General features: G+C 44.3%; 1 protein-coding gene across 14 annotated transcripts in view; it reads right to left on the reverse strand.

Annotated features, from left to right (window-relative positions):
• LOC103681715 (putative adhesion G protein-coupled receptor E4P) overlaps positions 1–11999 on the reverse strand; it is a 43045-nt gene that overhangs the window by 22246 nt on the left and 8800 nt on the right. For 5 of the 14 annotated variants that reach the window (XM_040629461.1, XM_008711295.2, XM_040629459.1 and 2 more), the window contains 5 exons: positions 9628–9678; positions 7580–7699; positions 3725–3874; positions 1203–1243; positions 408–543 (listed from right to left, as the gene is read on the reverse strand). In XM_040629461.1, coding sequence (XP_040485395.1) covers positions 408–543; positions 1203–1243; positions 3725–3874; positions 7580–7688 — 436 coding nt within the window. In that variant the 5' untranslated portion in view covers positions 7689–7699; positions 9628–9678. Of the gene's footprint in view, positions 1–407; positions 544–1202; positions 1244–3724; positions 3875–7579; positions 7700–9116; positions 9500–9627; positions 10448–11999 lie in introns of those variants that run through there. The other 9 variants (XM_040629455.1, XM_040629454.1, XM_040629457.1 and 6 more) reach the window with 4 other exon arrangements.

Here is an 11999-nt window from a genome sequence, read left to right on the forward strand (position 1 = left end):
GATGGCATTCCCTTCCACATCTCTGGCTGATGGAGATGAGATGGTCAAAATGGTCTAAGCAGTATCCATTGGTCACATCAACCCAGGAGAAGAGAGGGGATGGCCATGCTTCCTGGAGCTGAAACCAGGGTGGGCAAGCTCAGCCTTTACATATAATATTTAAAGATCAAAAAATTTTAAATAATGTATACTAGAGTACCTGGTGAGGGGATAACTTAAGTTTTTGAGCACGAGAAGCTAAACAGTTAAAAGTTTTCCAAGGAAAGTCACCTGGGAGCAGTTCTGCATTTGGGGAGAACCCCTTGAATGAATTCTCCATGTCACATAAATGTATAAACACAAGGTCTGACAAAAGATCATCCTCATAAAGTGTTTTGGTCATAAGGAAAGTGCTCTATGTTTCTTACCTATACCAAGTGTAGAATTCTCATGCTTTCCTGGAGAAGCTAAATCCTCAGTCCATATGATCACTTCTATTTTTTGAAATATTTGGGTAGCCATTTTTGCAATGTGTTCTTTGCTTCCATTGTTTCTCAAAATTTCCTTTCAAAGAAATAAAGCTAATTAGGTAGGTTCTTCCTGAAATTTGAGAAAGCAGGAATATACTTGTCTGTCATTGGGTGAGCCCAGAAGGCAATAACATTGATTAAGGTGTAGGCTCTGCACTTTCAACCTGATATGTATCTTCTCATTGACCACACACAGCCCTCTGAAGGGCATATCATTCACTCCATTGTATTTATGGGACTATGAGGGCCTAAAGGATGAGGTGTCTGGAACCCATGAAGAGTGCCTTACAGAGGAGGACAGGAGATGGGAAATGGTGACGGGTGGAGTGAAGCTCTAGATTTCTGGTGCTGGTCTTTGAACAACAGCTGAGGCACTAAAGACCTTTCCCACCTTTTCTCAATGTCAATTGAAATTTGAGACCAGATAATGTGGGAGGCTGTCCTCGGGCATAATCAAATATTTAGCAGCATCCTCGGTCTCTACTCACTAGATGCCAGTGACACCCTAGTTGTGACAACCAAAAAATGTCCCAAGACATTGCCAGATGTCCCCTGGGAGAAAGGACAAATCATTCCTGCATGAGAGCTGGTGTGTCCTAAAAGGCAGAGGGAGCCATGGTAGTTATTTGAGCAGGAGAATAACATGGCAAGACTGGTCTGCTGTCTCCCAGACCTAGGCTTCACTTCACTCACCTGAATGTTCCCTGAGAATGGTGTCTCCTCACCGGCACCCTCTGGGAAAGAAAAGTAGCCATTGAGTGGAATGTGGGAGGTAACATGGCTGGCCCATAGCCCTTTCCAATCACTCTTGCGTTGGGTCTTTCCCTGATACTTCCCATCCTTGCCCAAGTCCCCTCCAAGAAGTCCCAAATGTCTTCTACAGTAAAAATTTAAAAGGGGATTAGGGTGGGGCCTCCAGTTCAATAATTCAGTCAATAGTATTTATTGCACACCTACTAAAAGCCAGGAACAATACTAAACCTTATGAAACTAAGTTGACAAAGAAATAAAGGGTATTCCCTTGTGGAGTTTTCAGTCTGCTGGGAGAGCCACTAGGTAAATAATGACAAATAAATGATTAAATGATTGCAAGGGTCCAGCATGTTCTTAATATATAGGACAAGATACCTTGGGAGCACAAGGAGAAGCCCTAGAATATGGAAGGTGTAGAGGAGGCTTCCTGAAGGAATAGGTGTTAATTGGGTTAATAATACAGAAGCAGGGGCTCCTGGGTGGCTCAGCCATTAAGCGTTGGCCTTCGGCTCAGGTCATGATCCCGGAGTCCTGGGATCGAGCCCCGCATCGGGCTCCCTGCTCAGCGGGAAGCCTGCTTCTCCCTCTCATACTCCCCCTTGCTTGTGTTTCCTCTCTCGCTGTCTCTCTGTCAAATAAATAAAATCTTTAAAAAATAATAATAATACAAAAGCAGTAATAATACCTGCAGTTGTCTACACAACATGACATAAAAAGTGCCTTAATACACACTATCTCATGTAAAGAAACACAGAAGATTCTAGAACGGGGTTATGTAACTTAATAGCTAATATTTATTGAGCCTTCCTAGGTGCCTGGCACTGCACTGAATATTTTACACAGCTTAATAATCAAAATGGGTAGGTGAGGTGTATGAGATTCCTAAGGCTGCTATAGCAAACTACGACAAACTGGGTTGCTTTGAAACAATAGATATTTATTTTCTCATGGTTCTGGAGGCTAAAAGTCCAAAATCAAGGTTATTGGCAGGGCTACCCTCCCTCTGAAGGCTCTAAGGAAGATCCTTCTTTGCTTCTCTGAGCTTCTGGTGGTTGTAGGCAATCTTTGGTGTCCCTTGGCTGGTGGCAGCAGAACCCCAGCCTCTTCGTCAGTCCTTGCATGTCCCTCTGTATGTGTGTGTGTGTGTGTCCCTAAACCCAACTCCCCTCTTCTTAAAAGGACACTAATCATATTGGATTGAGGGCCTACCCTCATCTGGTATGACCTCCTCTTGATCTTAGTAGCTCTGCAAAGACTTTCTTTCCAAATAAGATCGTATTCCCAGGTTCCAGATCGATGTGAATTTGGGGAGATTCTGTTCCACCCAGTCCATGAGGTAAGTAGGTTTCTGAAGTGACTCTCAGTGTCCCTGCCACTTGGAACCCTCCTCCCCCTGACTGGACCCAGTGACTCACTGCTAATGAATAGAACACAACAAAAGTGATAGGATGTCACTGCTGAGACTGGGTTGTAAAAGACTACAACTTCTATATGTTTTTCACACCCTTTTTCTGGCTATTCTCGTGTGCTCGCTACAACAGAGCAAGCTGGAGAGGCTGACATATCTAAGAATTGAGGGCAGCCTCTCACCAACCACCAGAGAGGAACTGAGGCCTTCAGTCCAGTAGCTTTGAAAGAACTGAGTCCTGCCAGCAACCACGTGAGCGAGCTTGGAAGCAGACCCACCCAACACTTTGACTGAAGCTGTGAGAAACCCTGGAGCAGAGGATGCAGGGAAGTTACACCTAGATTCCTGACCTACAGAGACTGAGACAATATTGTTGTTTTAAGCCACTACCATTAGGGTAATTCGTTATGCAGCAATACGTAACTCACACGGTAGATGCTAGTATTATTCCCACTTACAGGTGAGGCATATAGAAGCTGGGTCATTACCCAAAAGTCAGCGGATAAGTTGTAGAGCCAGAAGTTAAGTCCAATCTACTGAACTCAAAACATGGAATTATACTAGGAGTGAGCAAATAGGTAAACGTGCTGTGGTCTTTGGGAGCCAGGTTCTCAGTGTCACAGAAGCAGCCACAAATAAGGACAGAAGGAAGGTAAGAAGGAGCCCTGGTGTTGGATGGGAATCTGAGGTAGCAGTGTGAACTCATAGGGTTTAGTATATAGACAGATAAATAGATGTAGAAACTGAATTTAAAGTGAGAGAGGGAGAAACAAGTCGGGAAGTCCAGCAGAAAATCTGAGATGTCATTTTGGAAGCCCGGGAATGAAACCCAGACAGGAGGCCTACTCTTGCAAGGCAGCCACATAAAGACAGTGATTGGTGCTGGGGGCTTGGGTGGTGCCTTCTGGGAAATAGATTACCGGGGACAATAGTAGGATGCAGGACAAGGGCCTAGACAGATCTTTGCTCTCTTATCCTCTCCTGGAATCAATGAAGCTCTCAAAGTCTCCCCCTACCTCCTTTTTCATGGTGGAGAGCATTTGGAAATCCTTACCATAACACGCTTCACGATCTGATTTAATGAAGCTAGCCAGCCAGTTGAAGAAACGATTTGAGAAACAGCTGCAGTAGTAACTTCCAATTTTATTTCTGCAGTATGATTCCTTTTTGCACTTCGCCAGCCCAGTCTTACACTCATCAATATCTGCAAATCAAGAGAAAACATCATTTTTTATTCTCATCAAACTAGACCATCTTCCCTTGCACAGGGAGTCTTGAGTACCCACCATCATTCATAAGCATCTGTTCTTGGATAAGATGACTCAATATCATAGTGATAGTTCTCCTCCAGTTAATTTATAAACCCAATACAATCCTAGTGAAAAACATCTAGCCAGACTTTAAGGAGTAAAACGGTGGATACAATCATGTAAGAATAGCCAGAAAAACTCTGCAGCGTGGACTCATCTTATTAGACACTGAAACGCACTTCAAAGCCTCAATAAAATGAGTGCTGGCATATGAATTGAGGCTAGTGAAATAGACTAAAAGTCCAGAATTAGACCCAAGTACATATGGAGCCTTAGAGTATGATGATGGTTGTATGTCAAACCACTGAAGTTAGGACAAATGGTTCTTTCAGTATTTGGATCACATGGTTTGTTTAATCAATTTAAAACACATAGCAAGTAGCAAGGAAAGAGATAGGGCAAGTTCATATACCCTTAGGAAATGGTACAAGTGAGGCAAAAGGCTCCCACCATCTAAGTCCTGGCATGTGCAATATTCATGTGTTCTACACCTATCTGCCACATCTCTCTGGTGGACCAGAGGTGAGGTTCAAGCAAAGGAACCCACAGACAGAAGTTGCCCTGAGCCAATGACTCACACTTATTCTCTCTGTTGGACGAGTACATTTAACCAATAGTTGCAATTTGCCTATTAGTCTATGGGTTATATCAGGCTATGGGTCTGTGTTTTGGGTAGAGGGTTATATGGGCCAGAATGGTTATCACCAATGAGTGACTGAATTAAGACCTCATAAATATGAAGTGCTTGTGTATATTTTGTTTATATTGTGTGTCTTGGGCATTAAATGCCTCTCATTTATTTGTCATGAGCATTTAGCACCTAGGTGCCTTGTGTATATTAATTGCTTCATGAATATTACTGTTGGTCTCTCCATTCCATTCTATGTTTAACACACACATGCTCTACCCACCAATGACTTACCTATTTTAACACATCTTATACATTTCATATATCCCATTGGATTTTCTTTCTTCTGCAGCAGAACCAAATAGTCTCAAGCAGTATAACAAATGCACATTACACTTCTGCACAATTCCCTTCTCTAGAATGGGGTTCGCCTTTATCCTGGTTCAGGATGGATTTTTTTAATAAGATAAAATGAGACCCAGATCTCACACAATTCTTAAGAATAAACTCTACAGTAATGAATCGTTGAACACTACATCAAAAACCAATGATGTACTATATGTTGGCTAATTGAACGTAATAAAAAAAAGAATAAACTCTACATAGATCAGAGATCTAAATATAAAAATGGAGCCATACAAGTACTTGAATTAAACAGAGGTGAATTCTTTGAACTCAGTGTAGGGAAAAACATTTTATTTTTATTTTTTAGAGAGCACAGGAAGGGTAGGGGCCAATGGAGAGGGAGAGAGAGAATCCCAAGCTGGCTCCATGCCCCAGCATAGAGCCCAGGGTGGGGCTCGATCTCATGACCCCAAGATCACAACCTGAGCCAAAATCAAAAGTCAGGCTGATGAGCCATCCAAGCGCTCCAAGGAAAACATTTCAATGATGACTTAAGCACCTTGATAAATTTGCCCACATAAAATTTTTTTTTAATTAGTTGCATGGCTAAAAAAAAATACAAGCAAAGTCTAAAGACAACTAACAAACAGAGAGAAAATATTCTCAATGTATACTACTAACAAGGGACCAAAATCTCTAACATATAAAAAAATTAAAAATTGGGAGAAAAAGAAACAAATGCTCAAAAAGAAAATCGGGAAAAGACATGAACAGACAATTCAGAAAGAAGATATAAAAATGATTCTCTAATATAAAATGTTCAAAATTGTTCATAATTAAGGATGTCTGGCTGGCTTAGTCAGGGGAACACGCAACTCTTGATCTCAGGGTCCTGAGTTCAAGCCCCATGTTGGGTGTACAGATTACTTAAAAAAATTGTTCATAATTAGAGAAGATCATGAAAAATCTACTGATAAACCATTTCTCACCTAGTAGACTGACAATGTGTTCTGACAACGTATTCTGTAGGCAAGACTGTGGGGAAGACTGGTGCTTTCATGCATTGCTGGTGGGAATGTCAATTGGTACAACATTTCTGGAATTAAATTTGGGAGAGCTAATCAAGCTACATATGGATTTACCTTTTAACAAAGGCACCTCACCTCCAGGAGTCTACTCTAAAGACACATCTCCCACAAATACTGGAAAGAGCCTAAGTATTCAAGTAAAATGTCCCTCTGCAGAAGAAGGTTGAATAACTATGGTTCATCCACACAGCTATATAAAAGAGTGGGGAAGATCTCTACGTGGTTTGGAATAATTTATAGGAAATACTGTTCCGTGAAAAAAGCAAAGTGCAAAAGGGTATCTCTGGTGTCCTATCAAAGATGTCTAAGTCACAGAAAACAAGAAAAGACTAAGGGTCCATCACAGATTGTCAACTCAGGAGCATGGCAACTAAACGGGACCCTGAAATGGTTCTTGAAGGAGAAAAAAAAAAAAGGGAGGGGGACATTGGGGAAAAAAACTCATGAAACTGTTTAAAAAAAGTGTGTTGCTTGTTTAACATCTTTATACCAATATTAATTCCCTAGTTTTCATCATTGTAGTATGGCCATGCTGTTGGTGAACCTTAGGGGAATTGGGTGAAGGGGTAACAGAGAATTCCCCAAGCTCTTTTAAAAAGTTTTAAAAATAGATACATCCAATGTTGTATGATTCCACTTATAGGAGGTCTCTAGAGGAGTCAAATTAACAGAGAGAGAGAGAGTAGATGGTGGAAGCCAGGGGCCGGGGGAGGGAGAATGGGGAGTTAATGTTTAGTGGGGACAGAGTTTCAGTTTTTTAAGATAAAAAAAGTCCTGGAGATAGGTGGCGGGGATGGTTGCACAACAGTGTGAGTGTGCTGGATGCCACTGGGCTGCACACAAAAAATGGTTAAACTGGTCAATTTTACGTTATCTATATTTTGCCATGATAAAATAAAATAAATCCTCAGTAGTTCACCATGGTCCTCTTTGCCTTCCGAATCTACACAACTCCACCAATCAGATATTCAGGAGTGGTTTTTCTCTTTGGCAGTCAAATGGATCTTTAGAATTTGTGGAAATGGACAAGGATTTTGGCTGGAGCAGAAAGGAGTAGTGAAAAGGGACACCGGAATCTGAGTTGGAATACTCAGATCATGGAAGATATTGAGTGTCAAGATCTGGGTTGGGGCCAGATCATGGAAGATACTGAGTGTCAAGATAGTAAGTTATTCATTTGTTCTCTTGGACAACACATTGTTATTGGGCCTCTGTTATGTGACACGTTCTCTGTCCTCAGCTTACAGTAATGAACCAAATAGACATGGTCCCCACTCTTGTGGGATTCTGAGACAGACCAACAAAAACTGATGCTTGAAACTTCAAGGGTCCTGGGAACTCTACCTTGCTCTAAAGAAAGACATCAAACCAGCTTCAGAAAGAACGAGGGGGACACAAGGGACAGGGACTTCTCAAAGGGCACTGAGACAGCTCGGACATGTTCTATCTTGAAGTACGACCACGTCTTTGCCTCACTAGTGCCCCACACATGCCCCCACCCCATTCCAGGTTTCAGGATGTCCTGGAGGAGTCCCTACCTTCACATTTCTCATGGGGCTCGATATACCTGCTCCCAGACGGAGACTGAAATCCATCTTTACACGCACAGTGGGTGCTGTTGGAGCAGCTGGCATTTTCAGGGCACATGGGACAGAAAGCTGCAGAGAACACAAGATCCTTTCATTAATTTACTCATTCATTCAAGAAATTTTTTTTTATTTTTCATAATAATATTTTTATTATATTATGTTATTCACCATACAGTACATCCCTGGTTTCCGATGTAAAGTTCGATGATTCATTAGCTGCGTATAACACCCAGTGCACCATGCAATACGTGCCCTCCTTACTACCCATCACCAGTCTGTCCCATTCCCCCACCCCCCTCCCCTCTGAGGTCCTCAAGTTTGTTTCTCAGAGTCCATAGTCTCTCATGCTTCATTCCCCCACGATGTCCCAGATGCTGTAGTCAGAAGAATATCCTTTTGGGAATAGCTCTGTTCCCCTCCACCATGCACCCCTCCCCCTGCTGAACACAGATGCTTGCGTGCCTGCCCCACCCACATCCAGCCTGTGCCACCAACTCCGCTTCCACTTAACAGTAGAACTTCCAACTGTCAGCACCTGTGTGTCTTTCCCTGAGGGTTTTCTCTGGCCACCAGAGTCCTCTGAGCTCACCACATGGTGGGCTAGCTAGCCATGGAGCAATTCACTCAATCAATGACTGACATGAGTCAGCGTGTTAAAAAAAAAAAAGGCTTTTTTATCATCAGAAAAAAAAAAGAAAACAAGTATTGGCAAGACGTGGAGGAACTGTAACCCTATGCACTGCTGGTAGGCATGTAAAATGATTGTGGAAAACAGTTTGGCAAGTCTTAACAATTTTTTTATTAGAAATACCGTATACCACTTTTAGGTGTATAGCCCAAAGAATTGAAAGCAGGATTTTGAAGAGATAGTTGCACACCCATGTTCCTAATAGCATTATTCATAGTAGCCAAAAGGTGGAAACACCCCAAGTGTCCACTGACAGATGAATAAACACAATGTGGTCCACCCATACAATGGAATATTAGCTTTAAGAAAGAAGGAAATTTCAACACCTGCTTCCATAGTGTCTGAAGACATTACGATATGTAAATAAAGCAGTCACAAAAGGACAACTACTGTTTGATGCCACTGGAGGAGGCCACTGGAGGAGTCAAATTCCTAAAGACAGAAAGTGCTTGGAAGATCCTGGGGCTGGTGGGAGGGGAAATGGGGAATTGCTGTTTCATGGGGGAATGTCAGTCTGGCAAGAGGAAAAAAACATTCTGGAGGCGGATGGTGGTGATGTTTACACAATAATGGGAAGGTACTTGATGCCCCTGAGCTGTGCATTTAGAAATGATGACAATGGTGAATTTTATGTTATGTATATTTTACCACAAGTTTAAGAAGGTAAACGAGAAGATAACAGCTTCCTTGCCCTTGGAGGGGAATCAGGCCGGGATGCTGGGGGGCATGCTCCTTACTACGTCCTCCCCACCTCCCTGCTTGTAATCTGATTGACAATGGATCCTTATGGCTCCTCACCTTTCTGGGTAATTTCCCACTCCCAGCTGGTACTTCCCAGGATCACCTCCAGGATAAAGAACTTGCTCTCAGGTTCTTTTCTCAGGGTGTGCTTCAGGTGGGGGAACCCGAACCAAGACATGGGGTAAAAATCAAAGTATCTCCTGCCATGACTTAGACACAGGCTCTGGGAAAGACACAGGTCCACCGTCCACCAGCTGTACCACCTTGAGCCAGCGACTTCCCTAGAGGGCTGTTGGTCAAATGAGGATACTGTCCAGACCTTCTTTGGAGAAATGTTGGGACCGAAAAGGATGTGTGTAGACTTAGCATGGAGCCTGGTGCAAAGCAAGAGCTGCCTAAGTGCCAGTGACGATGGAGAAGGGGTTAGCGGTTCTTGGAAGCTGCAAGGAAAGGCAGAAGGAGGCAGAGATTTCTGTTGTCTCCCTTGAAAAGGGCCCCTTCCCTCCCCTCAAGGCAGATTGCTGATCCTAATTGCCTTTCCCTGGCATTTGGTAATGAGTAAACTCACCTCCAGAATTCTTGGCGTCTGATCCCGACAGAACCAGCAGGACACTGAGACCTGGCACAGAGAGAGGGGGACAGTTCAGCTTGGCTGAAGCCCACAGGGGTTAGGGGCTTCGTCTCCCACTGCCCGGGCATGTGTGTGCTAACTTCACTGCAGGCCCTTCCAGGCAGGCTACAAACACGAGTTACAGAGGGTATTATATACTACTGAACACGCCAGGTTCATCTGGTTGCAGCCGTAGGAGGGTCTGCACCCAATTTCAATGTGGGGGGGGGCAGGGTGTTCCCCACACCAAGAATCAGTGCTCTGACACCAGCTGGGTGTCCTACCTTTCAACTCAATTCCAACACCACCTACCCAGAGACTATCAGATCCCACAGTTTAAGGGCTCGCTCCCACAAGCCTGCCCCCCCCCCTTAAAAGCCATGGAAAGCCTAGGTTATCACCACCTCCTTGAGTTGCATTAATTAGCTAGAGCAACTCAGGACGCCAGAGAAACATTTCAAGTACTAGATTGCTGGTTTATTAGGGGAAGGTATCACTTGGGAACACCTGAGGGAGGTGAGGTATGGGGCAAGGTACAGGGGTAGCGCGCAGAACCTCCATGCCCTCTCTGGGTGGCCACTCTCCCCAGACCTCCAGCTTCACCAGCCCCAGCAGCCCAGACTCTCCCGGCTTCAGGAGGCCACCTCACACAGCCAGGGTTGATTAGATCTTTGACCCTTGGCCAAGGATTTGTTCTCCAGCAGCTCTCCCTTCTCGTGAAATCAGGGGGTGGGGCTGAAAGGGCCAACCTTCGAATCACATGATTGGCTCCTCCCCCAGCCCCGCCCCTAGTGTTCCCCCCCCCACCCCGCCCCCCGCCGTGAGTTTCCCAAATCACCTCATTACCATAACAGAAGACACCTTTATCACTCTGCCCTCGGGAAATGGGGAAATGCCAAAGATTTTAAGGGCTCGGTACCCCCTGGGTGGCTCAGTTGGGTAAGCGCCTGCCTTTGGCTCAGGTCTTGGTTCCCAGGGGTCGTGGGCTGGGGTCCTGGGATGGGGTCCTGGGATCCAGCCCTGTACTGGGCTCCCTGCTCAGTGGGGAGTCTGCTTCTCCCTCTGCCCTTCACCCTGCTCATGCTCTCTCTCTCTAATAAATAAAATCTTTCTTAAAAAGGGGGGGGCGCTTGGGTGGCTCAGTTGTTGGGCGTCTGCCTTCGGCTCAGGGTGTGATTCCGGGGTGCTGGGATCAAGACCCGCATCGAGCTCCCTGCTTTGCTGGGAGCCTGCTTCTTCTCTCCCACTCCCCCTGTTTGTGTTCCCTCTCTCGCTGGCTGTCTCTCTCTCTGTGTCAAATAAATAAATAAAATCTTTAAAAAAAATAAAGAAGAAAAGCTCTGTGCCTGAACTGGGGACAAAGCCCAAATATGCATTTCTTATTATAAATCACAATATCACAAGCTGTGTGTCCCGATTTCTGAAAAACCAGTGGCTCAGGAAGCTTTTTCTCCAAATCTAGTACCAAGAGGCCGAGTGCCAGCCTCCTTTCCATATGCAGTGGTCCATCTGGACCTATCCAGACCTCTACCCCACACTGTCTGATGGAGACATAGTGCAAGCCACATAGGTCCTTTTAAAATTTCTAGTAGCCACATTTTTTAAAGGCAAAGAAAAACAGGTGAAATTAATTTCATCATATTTAACCCAACAGAGCCAAGAGGTGATCATTTCAACCTGCATTCATATGACAAATTATTCATATAGTATTTTACGATCCTTTCTCTGTGTAAGATAGTCTTTGAAACGAATTTTGCATTTCGCATGTGCAGGTAATCTCCACTTGGGCTGGCCTCATTTTAAGCGCTCAGGAGCCACACATGACCAGCGGCTGTGGTCCTGCACAGCACAGGTCTGACCCCTAATAACTTGTGTTTCTCTGGAGTAAGAGGGGATCTGAATAGCACAGACCATAAGAATCCCCGGAGTCCAGGACTATGGCAGATTTGGAATGCATGAGTATGTTTGGGGCATGGTCCATTTTGAGAATGATCTAAAAATGTCTCCCACATTTTTAAATGAAGCTTTATATTAAAGTTGGGGACGAAATCAGAAATGCAGAAAACTTTCCCACATATTTCCTAGCGTCACTTCCTCAAGGTACATAGGTGGCAAATAACCAGGCACTTGAAAAATGGATTTTCCTGCATCCCTTTCATTGCAACCAGGTTGTGCTGGGATCCTTTGCTAAAATCTGTAGGCATCTACAGGCACTTACGTGGCTTAGTCGGTTGAGCATTGGGCTCTTGGTTTCCGCTCAGATCATAATCCCCTGGCTGTGAGATGGAGCCCCATAAGGCCTCAGCACGGAGTAGGCTTCAGATTCTCTC

This window comes from Ursus maritimus, unplaced genomic scaffold (assembly GCF_017311325.1).
Source record: "Ursus maritimus isolate PB19 unplaced genomic scaffold, ASM1731132v1 scaffold_14, whole genome shotgun sequence".
Lineage (NCBI taxonomy): Eukaryota > Metazoa > Chordata > Mammalia > Carnivora > Ursidae > Ursus > Ursus maritimus.